This window comes from Caretta caretta, chromosome 20, assembly GCF_965140235.1.
Source record: "Caretta caretta isolate rCarCar2 chromosome 20, rCarCar1.hap1, whole genome shotgun sequence".
NCBI classification, from domain to species: domain Eukaryota; kingdom Metazoa; phylum Chordata; order Testudines; family Cheloniidae; genus Caretta; species Caretta caretta.
In genome coordinates this window covers 8,623,375-8,645,573 of record NC_134225.1, presented here as the reverse complement: position 1 = coordinate 8,645,573, position 22,199 = coordinate 8,623,375, and the positions used below count along the sequence as shown (strand labels likewise).

Genomic DNA, 22,199 nt, shown 5'->3' with positions numbered 1-22,199 from the left:
GTCTAACACCATCCAATGTCTGGAACTTGAAGCAAGACAAATTCACACTGGAAATATGGCATGAATTTTTGAGAGAGAGAAAATTAAGTTTACCAAGGGTTGTGGTGGATTCTCCGTCACTGACGATTTTTAAATCAAGATTGGATGTTTTTATAAAAGCTCTGCTGGAGGAATTATTTCAGGGAAGTTGTATGGCTTGTGTTAAACAGGAGGTCAGACTAGATGATCATAATGGTCCCTTCTGGCCTTAGAATCTATGAAATGTAGGGAATTTTAAGAAAAATATTCTAGCCTTGACAAGGTAGGATGGAAAGAGCTGTAAAGCCAGTCTATGAGCAAATGCCTTTGGACCTTAGACTAAATATTGCCCCCGAAAAGAGCAGCTGCATCTTCAGTGATCACAGGAAAAACTTTTGTGGGAACACAGATGGAGAACCCATAATAAATCCCAGCTGGAGGCTAGACAGACACACAACTGTTATAAGACACGGCATCTGAAATGGGACACTAGGATGGAAAATGGGTATGCTGGAGCAGGTTTTATTTCATATGGAGAGACACTGCAATACAACAGGAAATAACAGATATTAAATCTTAAATATTAATAACAGTATTAAAAGAAAATTTAAAAAAATGGGACTAAAATCTAGGTATCCAAGAGGAACTAAAATCCTGGGATGGAGTCTGGCCAGAACAGACAAAAAGAGGGAACAAATGCTAGGGAGCTGCCCATGGGACTGAAATGGCCTGCATTCTGTCTCCCACTGTCTATGTAGACAGCCTGTCCATATGAGGTTGAAAGAATGCATAAGTTAGACCCCCTTAGACTTGCCTTATTACAGGTTCCTTAGCTCTTGTGGCAAGTGGGATCATCTCCTAGATATTGCAACAGGCGAGGCTGGGGTAGGCAGCCGCTGCTGGCAGTGTGAAGAAGTCTAACTCCTGGGGAGGGTTTCTAGTCTTTGGCATTGTACACTCAGTAATTTCTCCCCCTATTAAGTGTCTTGCTGGCCCCATGCTGTTTACTGCAGCGTTGGGCGCTTGCTCAGGAAACAGACACGTTGGCCCGGCCCATGTTCAGGGTTTCTGTGCTAGGTGGGTTCTCTGGTGCTCTATGAGGTTGGAGCTCCAGCTGAAGCTCTTCCCACAGTCACTGCATTGGTAGGGGCGCTCGCCCGTGTGGATGCGCTGGTGCTGGGCAAGGTTGGAGCTCTGGGTGAAGCTCTTCCCGCAGTCAGAGCACTTGTAGGGGCGCTCACCTGTGTGGGTGCCCTGGTGCCGGATGAGGTGGGAGCTCTGGCAGAAGCTCTTGTCACAGATGGTGCAGCGGTAGGGCCGCTCTCCAGTGTGGGTGCGCTGGTGGCTGACCAGGTGGGAGCTTTTGCAGAAGCTCTTCTCGCAGTCAGGGCACTGGTAGGGGCGCTCGCCCGCGTGGCTCAGCCGGTGGCTCAACAGCTTTGCGCTCTCCCCAAAGGTCTTTCCGCACTGGGGACATCGGTAGGGCTGGTCACCTGCATGGCTGAGCTGGTGCCGGGTGAGGTGGGCACTGACCCCAAACCCCTTTCCACAGTCCCCGCACTTGTAGGGTCTGTCACCCGTGTGAATGCGCTGGTGCTGCACCAGATACGAGCTGCGCCCGAAGCTTCTACCACACTCCCCACACTTGTAGGGCTTCACTGCCACATCAGCTCGTGGCTGGCTGCCGGCAATGCGGGAGAAGCGTGTCTCACAGTCAGCACAGTGATGTGGTCGTGGCCTCTGCTGGATGCTCTGGGTAAAGCTCTTCCCACAGCTGGTACACGTGCAGGCCAACTCTCCAGCGGCATGGGTGCCCTGGTGCCGGATGAGGTGGGAGCTCTTGTTGAAGCTCTTCCCGCACTGTGTGCACTTGTAGGGTCTCAGCCCCTTGTGGATGCGCCGGTGCTGGATGAGCGCAGAGCTGCGGGTGAAGCTCTTCCCACAGTCGGGACACTTGTCTGGCCGCTCGCCTGTGTGCACGCGCTGGTGCTCAATGAGGTTGGAGCTCCAGCTGAAGCTCTTCCCACACTCTCCGCACTTGTAGGGGCGCTCGCCCGTGTGGATGCGCTGGTGTTGCACGAGGTTGGAGTTCTGGCTGAAGCTCTTCCCGCAGTCAGGGCACTTGTAGGGGCGCTCGCCCGTGTGGGTGCCCTGGTGGCGCAGGAGGTGGGAGCTCTGGCTGAAGCTCTTGTTGCAGTTGGTGCACTTGTAGGGCTTGACACCCTGGTGCACACGCTGGTGCTCCGTCAGGTGGGAGCTCTGGGTGAAGCTTTTGTCACAGTCGAGGCACTGGTAGGGGCGCTCGCCTGTGTGCACCCGCTGGTGCTGGGCGAGGTTGGAGTTCTGGGTGAAGCTCTTCCCACAGTCAGAGCACTTGTAGGGGCGCTCGCCCGTGTGGGTGCCCTGGTGCCGGATGAGGTGGGAGCTCTGGCTGAAGCTCTTGTTGCAGTCAGTGCAGTTGTAGCGTTTCTCCTTGGATTGGAGCCCTCTCTCCCAGGGCGGGGATCTGCCCAGCGGCTGCTGCTCTCTGTCATTGCCCCCCAGCAACTCCGACCCGCCAGGACTCTCTGAGCCCACTTCCCGGGGGATGTACCCTTTGGGTCTACTCCCTTCCTCAGGACATCCCTGCAGAGGGCTCTCCACCTCCTTCTCACTCATGTTCCCATCTGCTGGAATAAAAGAGAATCCAGGCATCACTCACTCACTTGCCCCCTGGGTTGGGAGGAAAGAAGAGCTGCAACACAAGAATTTTTGAGGGCAAAAATTGGAAAGGGGAATGTGCAAAAAAGGTTTGCTGTTGGACCTAACAGAGAGCACTGTCACTTTAAGGGCATGCTTATTACAGGGCCTCTGTCTCTTTAAAGCCAGGCATTCTGGCAATTGTTGGGTCTAGGGCTCAGTCATAGTTGGCTGAAAGCAAGGCCTGCTGGGATTAGACAGATAAAAAGCCAAGCTGCTGTAGTAGTAGAGAAAGGGCTCTTTTCTGGGGTGAGCAGCTATGGGTGTTAGGTCTTTTCTGGACTGAGCTTGGAGAAGGAACCTGTCTGGAACTATGAGCGTAGGCTGATGAGAAAGCTAAGAATTCCCTGCAGCTCAGCAAAGTGAAAGGGCTGTCATCAGAGTCCAGTGGGAGGGCTAAGGGGAGCCTCTGTAGCTGAGAGGTGAAGGCCACTGTGATCCAAAGGAGGCTGGACTGTCTGCAGACTGTAGTCTAGAAGCATAAGGATAAAGTGTGGCTGGAATTGGGGGAGGGTGTCCTGTGCAAGTATTGGTATCTTTTGGGCCATTAATAAAACCAAGACCTGGGAAGTCAGGCTACTTTGGAACTACAGCTGAGGGGGTGTGTGTGACACAATGTTGCCAACTCCAGTGACCTCTATTGTGTGATATTTGGTGTCAGCCCTACTGGCTGGAATTAAGAGATTGCATGAGAATTTCCGCTTTAATTCTTCAGAGAGGTTTCCTGCATTCCTGGCTGCAAAGAACTGCTTGAAAATGTGAGTGCTTGTGTGCATCCTGAAGCTCAAAACCAAGAAGGCAGATAAACCTGGTTTTGTTTTCTTAAATCTCATGTTTTTTAAGTCATTCGTGGTATTTTTTTTTTGGGGGGGGGGGGGGGGGGGAGAAGCTGACAGTTTTTGAATACTTGTAGTTGGGGATAACAACAGTCACTGATGGAGGGTGGGGGGAAACTGAGGCACAACTGTACCCCCGATGAAGGAGTGAGTTGAACCTCCTACACAAACAGACCAAGCACTGTGTTGCCCAAACATGTCTAGAGGGGAAAGGCAAGGAAAGCCGATGAGCAGTTGAAGTAAAACAGAGTGCATAGATGAAGTGAGGGACAACCGCCAAAAATCCAGCTGGGATTGATAAAACTAGAGCGTCTCCCCTCCAGCTCACCCCATAAAAGATCTCCTTCTCCCATTACTACAGTGGCTTGGCTTTTATAGCCTTCTCATCTCAGCAGGTCTTGCTCTCAGCCTGTCAACACATGAGCTATAGGTACTACAAGTCCCAGAACACCTGGGGACAGAGCACCTGTAACATGAGTGCTCTTAAAGGCTGAAGAGCAAAACTTTCTTGCAAATTCCTCTTTCCCCCCTCCCCCCCGCCACAAACAGTCTGTTTTGCAGTTCCTCTTTCCTCCCAGTCATCAGTGGGTAGATTAAAAAAATCTAGCATTTCAACAAAGGCATCAAAGAAAAGTTTATGCTTGATCTTGTTTTAATATTACCTCTCCCTGTGCTGCCATGGAGTGAGCTGGCTGGCTTACAAGGCAGAATGGGGTGAGAGGCTGCTGGGCTGTGCACCCCCAGAATTAGTTTGGGATACCCTGCTGGGCTGTGCATGCTTCTCCCCATGTGGCCCTGGAGTTGGCTGGGTTGTGCTGGGGGAACCCTACTGGGCTGTGCATTTACTGCCCCCCAGCATTCTCCCATACAGCTAGCTGATTGGGTTGCAGGGGAGAGCCCTGCTGGACTGTACATTTCCCCCACCCTTTCCCCATGCTGCCTTGGAGTTGGCTGAGTTGTTGGACCTAGCTAGGCTGTGCATCCCCACATCACCCCTGGTGCTGCAGGGCAGTGCACACCCCTGTGCGGCCCTGGGGCTGGCTGGGTTGGGGGCCACTGGAGGGCGTTGCAACCCCCGTGCAAGGTGGGTGTGGGGGGGGGTCCCTGTAAGGCAGTGAAACCCCTGTGCTGCCCTCAGGCTAGCTAGATTGGGGGGTCCCTGCAGGGCACTGCACCCCCATGATGCCCTGAGGCTGACTGGGTTAGGGGTCCCTGTGGAACAGTGTACCCCTCAACTCACCCCATGCAGGCGGTGCAGGGAGCCCCTCAGCCTGGCCCCACTTCGGGAGAAGTCCCTCGTTAACACAGGGCACTTCTGAGCCTCTCTAGCCGCTGGAGGATTAAGCAGCTCTGCGGTTGTATCGCTCCCATTCCCAGCTGCATGTGGGGCCGGACCAATCCACATGCCCTGTTCCTGCAGGACAGCCTGGGTCGCTTGCCCATCACAGCCAGGGCTAGCAATCCAGCCACTTTATCACAGTAGCAATACTGGGGGGTTTCCCTTGCTGCCTGGGCCTTTAAGGGTGTGTTTAGGGCTGGTTCTCCAGCGCTTCTCAGCCAACGCCAGGGCCAGACACTCACTTGGGTTAAAGTAAAATCTGCGATTTCTCTGTGATCACTGGACTCCAGGAGCTGGGGCTTGAAGAAGAGCCACAGAAGTCACCAGTGTCAAAATGTGACCCCCTAAACGCTTAGTGAGGCAAGTAAAAGAACCCCAGGATAATTAGTTAAAGAATAACAAGACTTTTAAAATAATCTCTTGATTTTGGAATGTGTGGCTGACTTTTGAAAAAGATGGCTTTAGGTAGTCTTTAGAGTTCAGGGCTGTTGTTGGGTGTGTTTCCCCCCACTCAGAACCATTTAGTTATGGCTTCCCCACTGCAGCATTTCTCATTCCATAAAGGGGTGGAGGGGGAATCCAGCCACAGACTAGAAATGTTTTTAAAAATAAAAGTTGATATTGCTCTCAAGAAATTTGTGTTCTTCCTCTCCTGTCTTACATGACAAATACACTAGTTAAAAATTGTAGGGATTTAGCATTAAGGTGGATTTTATGATTGCATGCAAGTTAACCAGTGACATAACTTTTATAACATGTCACACGTGGAGCAGTACCAAATTTGGCAGCTGTTGAGATAGTCTGTGCTTTGGAGAGCTTACAAGTGAAGACCCTGATCCTGCCAAAACTTCCCACACTGTGTAGGCTGAAAATTGAGCATTTGCATAAATCTTGGTAGAATCAGAGCTTAAACAAATAGACAATTCATTAAGGGAAGGGATCTTGCATACCATCAGGGTGATGGTTTGCAAATGTCAAGTTAGAACCATGATGTTTTGTGTCTTGCTTAGAGACCCAAAACTGAGACTGGATCACCCAGCACAATGGGTCCCTAAATAGCTTGGAGTAAAAATAGGGTTGGTTGGGTTATAATCCAGTACTGGGTAGTTTTTGCTTGTCATAAATTAAAGGGAAGGGTAACCACCTTTCTGTATACAGTGCTATAAAATCCCTCCTGGCCAGAGGCAAAATCCCTGCACCTGTAAAGGGTTAAGAAGCTAAGGTAACCTCGCTGGCAACTGACCCAAAATGACCAATGAGGGGACAAGGATACTTTGAAATCTGGCAGGGGGAAGGCTTGTGTGTGTCTGTCTGTGTGATGCCTCTGCCGCGGACAGATCAAGAAAGGAAGCAGTTCAACTCCTATAAAGTTAGGAAGTAATCTAGCTAGAAAATGCGTTAGATTTTCTTTTGTTTTTTGACTTGTGAAATTCATTGTGCTGGAAGGAATATGTATTCCTGTTTTTGGGTGGGAAGTGATTTTTGGAGTCTATTGTGTGGTGGCAGGAATTGGTTTTCCAGAGGGAAAGAGAATTGGGGGAACTATATTTGGGGTGGGATGGTTCTTTGAACAGGGAGAGAACAGATTGTGGGATGGGAGGGAAGAGCGTTGTGTAGTGAGGAGGCTAGCCTGTGGGGTACCATTCACAAATCACCTCTTATCCTTTGACTCAGCCCCAGTGTTGTGGTGGAGGAAATAATCATAACTGGTTGCGGCTGGGGGCCCTGAGGAAGGCTGGGTGGCGGAGATGGGCTCATTGGCCCTCTGAGTTTTTCAGTGGGCCTGCAAGACCCAGTGGTAGCAGGACTGATAGGTAGAGGGGTCGTGCGTGAACTTAAAGATGCTGGGAAGTTGCTTCAGTGGGAAGCTCCAGGGCATGATGCAGGCATGTTTATTTTGTTTGGGCTTCTATTGCAGTGTAGGGAACAAAACAAGAACCATGCTGCAGGTGACACACTGCTGGGGACAGCAGCTGGCTTAGTGGAACTTCCCTGATAACACTTCCACATAGCACTTGATTTTATCGATAAAGGGTAGCCCCCTGGCTCCCGGCCCAGCCACAGCTCCACCGCCAGCCATGGCTCCACTTGTGGCCCTGTGTCCAACCCCAGCACTGGCCCCACTCCCAGTCTGTTTTTTTTATTTTGGGAGGGGTGGGGGTGGAAGAGGAGAGGAGGATGTGGACAGGGGTAAGAGGGGAGTGTGAGGTAAAAAGTTTGGGGACCACTCATCTAGGTTGTATTTCCCTAGTTTGTTTATGAGATAGTCATGCGAGATAGTATCAGAAACCTTACTAAAGTCCAGATATACCACATCTACCACTTCCCCCCCATCCACAAGGCTTGTTACCCTGTCAAAGAAAACTCTTAGTTTGGCTTGACATGATTTGTTCTTGACAAACCCATGTTGACTGTTACTTATTAGCTTATTGTCTTCTAGGTGTTTGCAAATGATTGCTTATTTACTCCATTATCTTCCCAGGTACTGAAGTTAAGCTGACTGTAATTCCCTGTAATTCCCTGTAATTCTGTAATTCCCCAGGTTGTCCCTATTTCCCTTTTTTATAGATTGGGACTAGATTTGCCCTTTTCCAGTCCTCTGGAATCTCACCCGTCTTCCATGACTTTTTGAAGATAATCATTAGTGGCTCCGATATCTCTGCAGTCAGCTCCTTGAGTATTCTAGGATGTATTTCATCAGGCCCTGGTGACTTGAAGACACCTAACTTGAGTAAGTAATTTTTAACTTGTTCTTTCCATAATTTAGCCTCTGCTCCTACCTCATTTTCACTGGCATTCACTATGTTAGACGTCCAATCACCACCAACCTTCTTGGTGAAAACTGAAACAAAAAAAGTCACTTAGCACTTCTGCCATTTCCACATTTTCAGTTATTGTCTTCCCCCTCATTGAGCCTACCCAGTCCTTGATCTTCCTCTTGCTTTTAAATGTATTTGTAGAATGTTTTTTGATACCCTTTGTTGTTAGCTAGTTGAATCTCATTTTGTGCCTTGGCCTACATACTTGTGTTATTTGTTTATATTCATCCTTTGTAATTGGACCTAGTTTCCACGTTTTGTAACACTCTCTTCTGAGTTTCAGGTCATTGAAGATCTCCTGGTTAAGCCAGGGTGGTCTCTTGCCATACTTCCTATCTTTCCTACACAGTGGGATAGTTTGCTCTTGTGCCCTTAATAAGGTCTCTTTGAAAATCTGCCAACTCTCTTGAACTGTTTTTTCCCCTTAGACTTGTGTCCCATGGGATCTTACCTATCAATTCCCTGAGTTTGCCAAAGTCTGCCTTCTTGAAATCCATTATCTTTATTGTGCTGTTTTCCCTCCTACCATTACTTAGAATCAAGAACTCTGCCATTTCACGATCACTTTCACCCAAGCTGCCTTCCACTTACAGAGAGGAACTGGTTGAGAATTTGTGTCAAAATCAAATCTAGAACAGCCTCTCTCCTGGTAGGTTTCTCCACCTTCTGAAATAAAAATTGTCTGCAATACATTCCAAGAACTTGCTGGATAATCTGTGCCCAGTGCTGTGTTTTCCCCCCCCTCAACAGATGTCTGGGTACTTGAAGTCTCCCAAAACCATCAAGTCCTGTGCTTTGGATGATTTTGTTACTTGTTTAAAAAAAGCCTCATCCACCTCTTCTTCCTGGTTCGGTGGTCTGTAGTAGACCCCTATCATGACATCACCCTTGTTTTTTTACCCTTTATCCTTACCCAGAGACTTTCAACAGGTCTGTCTTAATGGCTATTAGCCAGGATGGGTAAGGAATGGTGTCCCTAGCCTCTGTTTGTCAGAGGGTGGAGATGGATGGCAGGAGAGAGCTCACTTGATCATTACCTGTTAGGTTCACTCCCTCTGGGGCACCTGGCATTGGCCACTGTCAGCAGACAGGATAATGGGCTGGATGGACCTTTGGTCTGACCCAGTATGGCCATTCTTATGTCTCCTATTTCCATCACAACCTCAGTACAAGTGTATATATTTTAAAACAACATCTCCTATCTTTTTTCCCTGAGAAAGCTGTACCCTGGTATACCAATATTCCACCAAGTCTCTATGATGCCAGCTATGTCATAGCTGTGTTTATTAACTACCATTTCAAGTTCCTGCTTATTCCCCATAATTCTCGTATTCATATACATACGTCTAAGATAGTGATTTGATTTGCCCCGTGTTTTCTCTTGTCTCTTCCTTATCCCTGCTCCCTCCCAGCCAGAAATGAGGACAATGCACTATAGCTTTTAATAATACAATATAAAATGAAGGCACAGGAAAGCCCTGTGGTTTATTATAACAGACATGATCTGAATGACCCCCATCATCCTGAGGAGTCTAGGACCTTCTTGTCCTGAAGATTGCTATAATTCAGGATCAAGAACAATATCAGGCTGGAAGGACTTTGAGAATTCATCATGTCCAGCCCCCTGTGCTGAGGCAGGACCAGCTAAACAGACAGCATCCCTGACAGGTGTTTGTCTAACCTGTTCTTAAAAACAGACTATTAGAAGAGAACTCAGAGCTCTTTCCATTCCAATCCATAGCTCTGTCACCACCCTATATTGCAGGACTCTGATCTGTAAACGGATCAAGGAGGCACCAGTAGGGAACAGCAGGATTTACTGGCCAGGTTTCCATGGTCTTTCAACTGGAAACAAACAGAGCAGTGCTTCAGAGATTCTTCTGGTCTCCTAGAGAGCTCCGCTAAGTGGGGCATCCCAGACACCAGTTCCCCGGGAAATCCACTGAGTGGCAGATCCCCACCCCCAAGCTCTGCTACATCATCAGGAAGACTGGTGACTTAGGGCCTCACCTAGATATAAGGGCTTTGTATTAGTCTGTGATGTTTTTCTGTTTGGTTCTAGATCCAGGCTCTGCACTGTCCTCCTTACCTGACGGATGTGTTCTGGGCACTCACCAGGAAAGGAGGTGCACTCCTGTCTTGCGATGGAGGCGTTGAAAGCTTTCTTGATCTCTGCAGGTAGGTGGCATGGGTTGACAAGAGCGTTGAGTCTTTTGTGTTTGGGCGCCCTGCACCTCTGACTTGTGCTCTACCCTTTGATGGGTACAATAGCCTCAGACACAGCGGGACTGATGCACTCTTCCCTGCTGGCTGTGGAATAGGGACAAATCCACATTCGTTCCAATTTCCTTTTCTGCATGCGAGGAACAGTGCTGTGCTTCCAGGGACAGGGCTCCAAGTGCTGCGAGTCTCCTAGCCAAGGAGAGACCCCGTAAGTAACAGTTCCCAGAAGAATAGTTTGCTCAGTAACCCCAGGGATTAGCCCCATGCATGTATGGAGGGGGCAGGGGAGGTAGATTAAGCACTTCCTCAGGGTGGCTTCATTAGTCTCCTAGTGGAAAGAAAATTTACCTTCTGCCTGTAGACTCCAAGGTGCTGAACAGAGCTTCTCCCAGGCCCTTTGATGGTAGCACCACTGTAGGGACAGATGTTCCCTCCACGGCCCCTCACAATCTTCTCTAACTATTTATTTAGGAAGGTTTAACAGGTTTACAAATCTCTGCCATGTAAACGTTGGAGACAAAATAGTCATTACAACAGTGAGCTCTTCTTTAGAGCAACCTAGTCATACAATAAATCAGCTCTATTTCACAGGGTGCTACCACTTTACAATGCCCACAACACACGGATGGGTTCTGTGATTTTATCACAGAGAGTGAAATCTGATTGCACATATCGAACAAGCCAGGCCTATCAAATAGTAATATTCAAAAAAATTGGACAGGTGCACTGATATTTTGCAGGAGAATGTACTTTGAGTATTGAATAAAGGTAACCAAATATCTAAGTTCCTTTGTTTTGCCGAGTATGTAATTGGTGCATTAATTTTTCCATAACAACCTGCCACATTTTTTGAACCATTCCTCTAGAGTTGGACTATTTTTTTTTCCTGCTAGGAGGCTAGCAGTAGCTTAGCAGCTACTAGCAGATGAGATTAATTCTTCATTCTGTTTGAGTGACCATTTTTTGCTAGAAGGATTATCGGAGGATCCTTTAGAATAGATATCCAACAGTTTGTGAAGTTTGGTTATGAATTGTATCCCAATGCTCTAACAGCTGGGCACATCCACTGTATATATATACACAATCTCCTCTTTCATCGCGGTTTTTCCAACATTTATCCCCATTTAGTATCTCACCGATGTGAGGCACCATTGAAGCAGTATCTTAAGACATTTTTTTGTATCATGTTACAGTTGCTGCTCCTCTCTTCCAAATCAAACCCCGTTTCTCTGGGGTAATTTGTCAGTCCAAATCCTTTTCCTAGCATGTCAGATATGGACTTTTTTTTTTTGTTAAGAAAGTGGTCTGCAAAGATTGATTTGTTTTAATTCTTTTATTTCCTAACTACCAGATGCCATTGCTTCTATGAAAGTTTTCTTTTAAAACAAAAAGCTCTCTTTTCTAGAACGGTGAGAAACATAATGTTTAACCTAAAGGTACTGGTACCATGGGAGAGTGGGTCAGTTAAAACTGTGATCTCTGAATAAATTAGAAATGTTCCTCACAGAATACACCTCACACTCTAATGTTCTTATCGTCTCCTCACCCCTTTGTACATATGGGGAACTGAGGCACAGAGAGAAGTGACTTGTCTGAGGTCACACAGGAAACTCATAGCAGAGGCGGGAATTGAACCCAGGTCTCCCAAGTCCTTAGCTCATGCCTCAATCATTGGCCCATCTTGCCTCCTACCAGGGCCTTAGCTGGAGACACTTGGGCTTGCTACGCCAGCTCCTGGAACTTGTCCTAGTTGAGAGACAGTGCTGTTGGCTGACTCTTCTAGATGCCAGAAGAGCAGAAATAGGCTTCTCTGGCTATTCCTCAGTCCTTCGTCTCCTTCCAAATGCCAGGCAGCTCAACTTTGCCTTTCTGGATTGTCCTAGTGAGCTGGTTCTTGCAATAATGGAACCTCTCTGTGAAGAAGGAAGACAGGAGGGCCTGATGCAAGGTTGATCAAGCCAGAGAAATCCTGTCTCCTTGGTCAATAAAGAGCTTACCCAGACTTACCCTTGCTCTCCCCTCCCTGATCTTCTGGAGGATCTGGGACAGCATAAACACTGGATGGAAGGGATACCAATAACTCTGGCTGTACCTGAGACAGAACAGGAGCACTGGATGCTGTGAGATCTCACCTCCTGGAGATGAATATCTCATGGACGCAAATGGATACATTTAGCCAAAGCACTGGGCAAAGGAGCTAGAGCCCTCTGACTGATTGCTCAAGCCTATCTGCTTTGGTACTCAGCTTCCCTTTTAGGGTGCAGAGAAGTACAGATGATCTCTGCCTGAACAGGGGGGAGAGGATACTTGGTTCCTCCTTGCTCACTGATCTGTGGCATGGCCAATGTGTTCTGCAGTAACAATGTGAGGACTCAGATGCCGTTCTTAATGTAAGCTGTACTTTGTTCTAATGTCTTTTGTAGTTTAAGAATATTTAATAGCATTAGAAGGTAGTAGACAGAGCACTTACCTAGGAGTCAGGATACCTCAGATCTATTCCTGATCTACCACTGACCTAGAATATCTTTGGGGAAGTCACAATCTCTCTCACCTTCCCTCTGTCTTGTCCCTTTAACTCTGATCTTAAATGGGGACCTTAAGTGATACTCTAACACAAGTAGTAAAACAATGACACTGCTAGAAAGCTCACCTTACTGTATATTTTGACAAAATAACTAGTTGATTGAAAAGTGGGAAAAATCATGATTTTTTTTGGTTTTTACAAAAATAAGTTTTCCAGCTAGCTCTGAAGATAGTGAAAAGGTCAAAATCCTTTGTAAAACACCGACTACAGTTTAAACTACCAGTCAGTAATACCAAAAAAAACAAACAAACAAACAAAAAAAAAACAAAAAAACTACACCACTATACTGTTCTGCTAGTCAGTCTTTGTGGAGTGGAGAGGGCTTCCTTGTGCTAATTAAAGCGTACAGATTAGGGAGATTCTCCCACTTAGCTGGGCATCACACTCTAGTCTGAGCACAGTGAGCATGGCCTCTGGAAAAAGACAAGTATTTATAAAGGGAGACCTGTTTCAAGTTTCGGCCTAAATGCAGACACACTGCCATTTTGTGTGTCTTTCAGGCACAAGAACTAGAAATTCAGTCTTCTGGCATGCTAGGACAGCACTTTAATCTTCAGTGCCATTTCATAGCGAAGTGATAGACAGAAAGACTGAAGGAAAACAGATAGTGGATACAAACTGTGCTGACTTCTGGGAACAGAAATATCTGGTTTTGTTGATGCACAGGGCAGAATAGTAAAGAGTTGACTGTCACAGTTAAATGGGCTATGCAATGCTGACCGAAATAGACTGGTGTGTGACCTAAGAGGATTTTATTCAGACATGGGGGAACAGATTTGAGCTGTGAAAACCTTCAATTTTATAATCATTTTTCTAACTGATTACATTAAATGACATTTGTTCATGATAATGTATTAAGATTTTACTATACTTGCCTCTGTTTGTCCCAGAGTTCCAGTTGCCATAACCTAGAAAAAGACCAAAAGGTGGTCAAAACCCAAGATTATATGGTAATGCCAGCTGTTCTAGCTAGAGCATAAGGAGAATCTATGCTATTTAAGATCTGACCATCAAATGCACCCAAATAAGCCAGACTGTATCACAGTGGATACTCCTAAAAAGAGATCAGAAAAACATATATTACTCCGAAAGAATTCTGCACCTCTGAGCGTGTAGAATTCATGTCCCCCACAGATAAGGTTGGGGAAGCAAAGGGAAGTCTCAAGAGTGGTCATGTGTCTCTCCCCAGCAGCACAGCACCAAGAGCAGCCAGAAGAGAGGCAAATCGGGGGGAGGGGGGTGCCCTCCCATGAGCATAGTTTAGGGAGGAGAGGGGGTATTGCTCCCTCAACAGAACCGATGGGGGCTGTGTGGGGTCACATGCCACTGCCTATTTCTGAGAGTGCAGAGCTGCCTGGATGATGGAGAGTGCCCCTCCCCGCTAGCTGACTCTGCCTCCTTGGTCCTGGTGCCAGTCATACCCCTCTTCTATCATAGAATATCAGGGTTGGAAGGGACCTCAGGAGGTCATCTAGTTCAACCCCCTGCTCAAAGCAGGACCAATCCCAAACTAAATCATCCCAGCCAGGGCTTTGTCAAGCCTGACCTTAAAAACCTCTAAGGAAGGAGATTCCACCTTAATGAAAAAGTTTTTCCTAATATCCAACCTAAACCTCCCGCACTGCAACTTGAGACCATTACTCCTCGTTCTGTCATCTGCTACCACTGAAAACAGTCTAGATCCCTCCTATTTGGAACCCCCTTTCAGGTACTTGAAAGCACCTATCAAATCCCGCCCTCATTCTTCTCTTCTGCAGACTAAACAATCCCAGTTCCCTCAGCCTCTCCTCGTAAGTCATGTGCTCCAGCCCCCTAATAGTTTTTGTTGCCCTCCGCTGGACTCTTTCCACATCCTTCTTGTAGCGTGAGGCACAAAACTGGACACAGTACTCCAGATGAGGCCTCACCAATGTTGAATAGAGGGGGAATGATCACATCCCTCAATCTGCTGGCAATGCCCCTACTTATACAGCCGAAAATGCCGTTAGCCTTCTTGGCAACAAGGGCACACTGCTGGATGAGTCAACTTCTCATCCACTTTAACCCCAGGTCCTTTTCTGCAGAACTGCTGCCTAGCTATTCAGTCCCTAGTCTGTAGCAGTGCATGGGATTCTTCCGTCTTAAGTGCCGGACTTTGCATTTGTCCTTGTTGAACCTCATCAGATTTCTTTTGGCCCAATCCTCTAATTTGTCTAGGTCCCTCTGTATTCTATCCCTACCCTCCGTATCTACCACTCCTCCCAGTTTAGTTCAGTTCTATGCGTGCTGGGAGCCATCCTGTTTTCCATACAATGGTGAGTGCCACTGGTGAGTCATTGGAAGGGTGGCTGAGGGGGGAAAAGAGGTAGTGGGGAAGAAAGGGGGACGGGATGTAGGAGTGAGGGGAGGGAGATAGGAGCAGTGGAGAAAGGGATAGGATGGGGAAGAGAAGCGGATGGGGGGGATCCTGGTGCTGGCAGCAGCTGAGGCTCCCCTATTAAGCAGGCCCATTGAACCCCCACTCTGACAAACCCCACACCCCTGCACCCGGACCACCCTGACGAGCCCTCCGCACCTGGACCCCCACTGAGTCCTAATCGGCTGCACCCAGACCCCCAAACCCAGCAAGTCCCACTCCCAGACCCCCTCGCTGAATCTCATCTCTCTCCACCTGGACCCCCCTGCAGAGTCCCATTGTCCCTGCATCTGGAACCTCCCTTGTGCATCCAGATCCTCCACTGAGCTTCCCCCACCCAGGGTGCCCCACACAAAACCCTCTTATCCCACATCTAGATCCACCTACACAAAGCCCTCCACAGTTGGACCCTGCTGGGCTGAGCCTGCCTGCCCACAACTGGTGCAGAGCCCAAGGGTGTTTCTGCAGCAGGCCCAGCCCTTGTGCTCTGCTAGGGTCAGGTGCAGCCTCACTGCAGAGTCCCTGTTCAATGGGTGGGGGGCCTACAGGGTGATCTCCCACCTCTGTGCAGCCAGTGGTCTGTGCTCACCACTGCTATGCTGGCGCCTCCACATTTATTTATTAACAAATAAAATTTGCAAAATTTTAAAAATATTGTGTGCAGCATTTTTATTTTCTTGGCGCAGAATTCCCTCAGGAGTACCATAACAACAACAAGTAGGAAACATGTTCTAGAGCAGTGGTTTTCAAATTTTTTTGCTGGCGACCCAGTTGAAGAAAATTGATGCCTGTGACCCAACGGAGCTGGAGGATGAGGGGTTTGGGAGGGGCTCAGGGCTGGGGCAGGAGTGCAGGCTGTGGGATGGGGCCAGGAACGAAGGGTTTGGGATGCAGGAGCGGGCTCTGGGTGTGTGGGAGGGCCTCAGGACTGGGGAAGGGGGTTGGGGTGTGGGAAGGGGTCAGGGCTCTGGGATGGGGGGTTTGGGTGGGGGCTCAGGGCTGGGGGCATGGGGTTGGAGCATGGGCTTACCTTGGGCAGCTCCCAGTCAGTGGCATGGTGGGAGGGAGGGGGTTAAGGCAGGCTGGTCCCTACCTGTCCTTGCACTGCGGACCATGCTGCACCCTGAAAGTGTTCAGCAGCAGGTCCAGCTCCTAGGTGGAGTCGTGCAAGCAGCTCCATGTGGCTCTCACCGTAGGCATCACCCCCCAAGCTCCCACCTGGTGGTTCCCGGCCAATGGGAGCGTGGAGCTGGTGCTCGGGGTAGGGGCTGGACCTGCTGCTGGCCACTTCCGGTGGTCAGAACAGGTAGGGACTAGCCTGCCTTAGTCGGGCAGCACCGCCAACAGGACTTTTAATGGCCCAGTCAGTGGTGCTGACCAGAGCCACCGTGACCCATTATTGGGTCGCGACCCGCAGTCTGAAAACTACTGCTCTCGAGAGTAGTGTCCTTACTCATGAGTTTCTGTATAATGTTATTTTAATTCAAGCTTAAGTTTCTAGCACTTGTGTCTGAAAAGATACCCTTCCAACGGGAACTGGCGAGTTTTGTTTTTCAATATCTATAGAAAGATGCAGCTTGGAACAAAGGCTGTTATTTGCCCAAGGCCTAGATCACAGCAACATCTTGGACTGGAAGGGAAGGAATCACTCACTAGCAACTTGCTTTGCATCTGGTAATACAGTCTTAGGGATGGGATATGCTCTCCATTGCCTGTGCCCTCACTAGGGGCTTGTCTCCAGTACAAAATTTGTCATTTACTGATAGGTGCCATCATACCAGTGAAGAACATGGATTAGCTGCAATGGTAACCATGGCCAAAACAGTCAGCACCACTGGATTTTAACCAAAGTTTCTGAACCCCCACTGCCAAATCCCTAGTACACAAGAATCTCCCTGCTGGGTTAGGTTCGGCGTGAATCCCCTTATGTGGGCTCCCAAATTCCTATCCAGACCCAGAGTAGGACTACACTGGATCTGCTACACAGAGTGTCTGTTGCAGAGAAGGGAGCAGGACTGATCACCAAAAAAGTTGTGAGCCAGTAGCTTTTTAAAACTGGCATTATCGTCTCCTCTTAGAACCTAGAATACACAAGTTTCCTGACTAGTTTTAGCATTTTCCTACATCAGCAATAGTGCTGCATTTCTAGCCCTGCAAGAGGCTGACTGACATGCTTCTGTTTGATGCTTGATACAGAAAGGTGACTCCTCAAGATTACACACACCTCAACAGGTGCCACATACAAAGCAAGCTCACCTCTTGAAGTTACCATCAAGTCACTGAGAATTTTAGTTAGAAACTGGAAGACTTCACACTAGACGATACCAATTTTAAACAGACAACTCCATTCAAGAATGGAGTTACATAGAGATGTGTAGTCTTAGTTCTTCTAAAGATAAGGAACAGAGATATAATGCCTACTTCCAGTTCAAAGATAGGAGGGTTTTGCTTTACCTTTGCTTCTTGTACATGTCTGGGTATGTTTTAAGCCACTTTATATCAGAGATACAGAAGTTAATACAGAACGTATTAAGCTGTAAGTCATGCCTCCTGTATATGCAAAACATTTACGTAGAATCCTTTACCAAAGAATCATTTAACCACAGATATATGAACAGATAATGGAATCTTATTAACTTTTCTGCTAATCGAATCACCTGTACAGAGAAACTGAATGACTATAAACATAATATACTGCAGGAAAGGGAACAGAAGGGCAACCAACAACTCAAGTTACAACAGGGCTAAACTCTAGCCTAGACATACCTTAAGTATCAACCAAAGTTATATTTCTGGAAGATTTGAGTAGAACCTGGATGTAGGGCCAGGTCCATCATCCACCCTAACACCACACTCCACTCATTTCACAAGGCCAGAAACATCAAAAAGTAACTGTATTAGATGAAGACTGGTGAATTAAGTGCAGGAACCCCAGTCTGGTCTCATTACACCTCTGACCACACACTTTTGCACACAAAAAGAAAAGGAGTACTTGTGGCACCTTAGAGACTAACCAATTTATTTGAGCAAGAGCTTTCGTGAGCTACAGCTCACTTCATCAGATGTATACCGTGGAAACTGCAGCAGACTTTATATATACACAGAGAATATGAAACAATACCTCCTCCCACCCCACTGTCCTGCTGATGAAGTGAGCTGTAGCTCACGAAAGCTCATGCTCAATTAATTGGTTAGTCTCTAAGGTGCCACAAGAACTCCTTTTCTTTTTGCGAATACAGACTAACACGGCTGTTCCTCTGAAACCTGTCATTTTGCACACAAGTAATTGTATCAGCATACTCTTCCTGCTCCGTCTGTGTTCGTAGCTGGCAATTTCTGGCACCCAATTCCCAAAGTCAACCACAGTTCCCAAAGTCAACCAATTTCTTCTGTTATGCCACATTCATCTAGCTTCAAAGTCTGCACACATTCTTCCAGGGCTGAGCTATTTAGTTGTTTTTTTTTGTTTTTTAATTTTAATATGGGCATCTATTTTGCAATGGATACTCATCACATAAATGTGTTTTCTAGATGAACAATGAAAAAAAGTATGTATATCGAGCCATTACTATGTTCTACCCCTACCCCCACCTCCTCCTCAAGAAATAATCCTATAATCCATACAAGCATTAACACAGACCTCAGATTAAGGCTTTTAATTCCACAAAAATGAAAACGGAGAAAGCCTCAAGTAACATATATTCTTAATATTTGCAACAGCCTACAAGGTTGCAGTCAAGGAGTACATCCTGAAAACCTTCATCTCCCAATATAAAATGCATTCTTGTTTTGAGGAGGGCTACATGCTTCACATCACTTTTACCCTATTTCTACAAAAATAAGACTTTCCCTACAAACTGTATAATAGACAAGCAAAACTTCTATAGTTCCTTCCAATATACACCACATCAAAGCTCTTTACCATACTACTTAATAGGGATTCTTAACTTTTATCCACTGATGACCCCCCAAACCAACCACTTCTCCTTCTGTAATGCCACATCCCAGAACCTTTTGTGCTGTTTCAGCAATGAAAAGAGCTAGCAGTTTGCTTTTGCAAGTTCTTTCACCTATGGTAGAGAGGGGAGGGCACCCAGAGCCACAGGGGCAGGGGAACACACTCAGAACCCCCAGTTTGAGGGTGGGTTGCAGAGACTAAAATAGAGGGGGATGTGAGGGTGGCATTCAGGGAACTTGTGGGGGAGAAAGAGGGATACAATCAGCTGCAGGTGCATGTTATGAGCTGGACATTCAGAAGCAACAAATTCTATGACCCTCTAGTTATGTTATGGATGACTGAAATCAGTTATTACAGTCAATGCATGTGAACTCAATCATTTAATATTTAAAAATACATCAAGCAAAAACTGTTCATAACATTTTCCATAAGAAAGTACAACCTTCCCCTACAAGATAGATTCAGTTCAGAAGGTTCTTCACAACCATAACAAATGTAAACAGTTTTTACATTAAGCCTTAGAGTCTGTAGAAAATGATAGCAGTTCCATGACCCTATGGTTGAGAATCCTTGCCATACCTGCACAGCATTGAACAGGCTGCCACCTTGGGGAAGAAAGGGAGCAATACAGTGGCCAGCTATCACAGTGCACAGTTGAGGATGGGTCTTGATAAGTGAGATTTTCTCCACTGATCAAGGTGAACCCCTTATATTTAGACACAAAAGTGTCAAGCAAAGCAGGAGTTACAAACCCAATTATACTATTAATTTGTCCAAATTGCACACATTGTATTGGAAGGTAACGTTCTGAACATTCCACATACAATTGAGTAGACCAGAATAAGGCAAATTTCATAGCTAGATTAATAGTCTTTTAGCAGTACAGTATTATTGAATCTGAGCTCTAAGGTTAGTATTTTCCCTGTCTCCCCCCACAACCTCTCTCATTTTATTTAATGCAAAACGTGTAACCCAGCACCCAAAGGCAGTTAATTGCAACCACACTGAGGAAGAAAAAAAATCTCAAACCTGTAGCAAAAAGCAGCAAAGCTGCAAATTCTGGGCTACCAGCCGAATACCTGAGACTCTCAAAGGACAACTTCAACTACCCTTTCCTTTGTTTCAACAGAGGGTAGGAAAAGCAGGGATTGATGCCCCCTCTCATATGCAGAATCCCACATGCCTTGTCACCCTAGCTGGGTATAAATCTCAATTTCTCTCTCCCGAGCTCATCAGATGCAGGGGGAAGGGAAGAATCTGTGCCAGCTTTATCCTGCTTATTCCCCCACCCTCCCCGAGCTCATCAGCCAGGGATATTGGTGCCAACTTCTTCTTCTTGCTTATTACATGCCCTCCAAAGCCCATGCAATGGTGTGAGGGAGAAAGGAGAGAAGATATCACCATCACCTTCTCCACCCTTATTATACCCCATTCCTTCAAGCAATGGTGAGTGTATGTGAGGAAGCAGTGTAAATTCCTTCCCTCATCCATCATTGCCAAGTGACAGTAAGGTAAGGGTATAATCAATTCCACCTTTACCCTCACAGTCTCCAAAACTAACAACTGACAGAATATTACCAGTGCAGGTTTTCCCCTCCCTCATTATTTATTACACACATACTCACACCAATGCAATGCTGCATACAAGGGGAAACAATGTCAGCTTCTACTCTAATTATACCCCCATCACCAGAGGCCCATTCAATGTTGCGTATGTATGCGTGTGTGTGTGTCAGTGCCAGACACACACCCACCCCAAACTCCATAACACACTGCGTGGTGGAGATAATGCGTGTATGGGGAGTATCAGGCCCCCTGTAATGCTGTGTGGTAGGGGGAGGGGATCAGTGCCCCACTAGGCCCCACGCTGTGCAATAGGGGGACAGGGTCAGAACCAACACCCCACCGGGCCCCGCACCAGCCCCCCACCAGGCCCCACACGGTGCCATGCGCCAGAGGGTCAGAGACAGTGCTGATCTCCGTGCTGTGCCATGCCATGCCATGCAGCAGGGGGTCAGGACCAGTGCTAGCCCTCCTCCCCCTTGGAGCCCGTGCTAACCCCCATACCATGCCATGCAGCGGGGGGGTCAGGGCCAGTGCCACCCGCATGCCATGCCGTGCAACAGGGGATCGGGATCAGGATCAGGGCCAGCCCCACCCCAAGGCCCCAGGCCATGTTTGCGGTAGGCTGTCAGGGTCCGCCAGCTCCAACCCCTTCAGGCCCCGTGCCATGCAGTAGGGGGTCCGGGTCAGTGGCGGCGGCCCCCCCTGCAGATCTAGGACAGCTCTGTGCTAGGGGGCCGGGGTCAGAACCGGCCGGGCCCCCGCAAACCCCATGCTCATGCGGCGGGTGGAAAGCGACGGTCAGGTCCCCACCCGCCGTCCCCCCAGCCCCACGGCGGAGGCGGTGCGCAATAAGGAGCGAGCTCCTGGGCCAGCCCTTCGCCCGCGTCCAGGCCCGCCCCGGGGCGCCGAGGGCACGGGGAGAGCTCGGAGCAAGGCCCGCAGGCAGGGACGGGGGAGGAGGGGCAGCGCAGAACCCCCCTCACAGACGGGGGCAGCCGGCCCCCTCCCCGAGAGCCCGGCCCCGGCAGCCTCTCACCTGAGTAGCTCATGACAGCAGCTCCACGTCCCACGCTCACCTCACACGCTCACCCCGGCCCGCGGCTGCCTCCTGCGACAGACGGTAACGGCAGCTGTCCAGCCCCGCCTCCCGACCGCATTGGACGCGCTGCTCCGCCCACCTGCAAGTCATTGGTGGCCGGGCCTGCCACGCACCGCCTCCCTCCCTGTCCACCAGAGAAGTTTCCCGCTGTGCTCTGTTGCCATTAGAATAAAAAAGCCGTCAATCAAAATCACTCTTACTTTCCATAGGGTGGACAAATGTCAATCAAGAACCTCTTCAAATACGAAAGGCGGACATTAACGTCAATCGAAATGATTTTAACAGCTCATTGGTCACGCTATTTGTCAGTCATTGCACGGCAAAGCAGAGCAGTGACGCCCGTCTGGGCTCCAGGCAGACGAGAAGGAGGGAGTGGTTGACACCCGGCGCTGTGGCACGCCCTAGAAACCAGATGAGTCCTGAAGAGAGAAGTCACAAAATCCCAGAAGCTACAGGATAAATACCACGAGCCGTATAGCAGGGCACACCGGAGAGATGGCAAACTGAATTAAATATAATGATAATCTGGCAACACAGGCAGAGGATGCAGCTGCTCCTGGTGAACAAGGAGCCATCTGCAAAATGACCCGGCTTAACAGCAGTAAACGACAGACACCAACAAA

At 48.1% G+C, this 22,199-nt stretch overlaps 1 protein-coding gene across 11 annotated transcripts; it reads right to left on the bottom strand.

The window, feature by feature from the left end:
- Positions 1-524: 524 nt before the first annotated feature.
- Positions 525-21,868, bottom strand: LOC125628983 (uncharacterized). Of its 11 annotated transcripts, none has more exons than XM_075121649.1 (6): positions 21,514-21,706; positions 13,434-13,466; positions 10,323-10,470; positions 9,841-10,163; positions 7,713-7,774; positions 525-2,684 (listed from the first exon to the last, which is right to left on the bottom strand). In XM_075121649.1, the coding sequence occupies exon 6, from the start codon at positions 2,674-2,676 to the stop codon at positions 1,078-1,080; it is 1,599 nt and encodes a 532-aa protein (XP_074977750.1). In that variant the 5' UTR covers positions 2,677-2,684; positions 7,713-7,774; positions 9,841-10,163; positions 10,323-10,470; positions 13,434-13,466; positions 21,514-21,706; the 3' UTR covers positions 525-1,077. The 11 variants fall into 11 exon arrangements, 7 of the variants coding, with proteins under 7 accessions (XP_074977750.1, XP_074977749.1, XP_074977748.1 ...); XM_075121648.1 differs by having other exon boundaries at positions 9,867-10,163; XM_075121647.1 differs by having other exon boundaries at positions 525-2,687; positions 21,514-21,705.
- Positions 21,869-22,199: the final 331 nt, after the last annotated feature.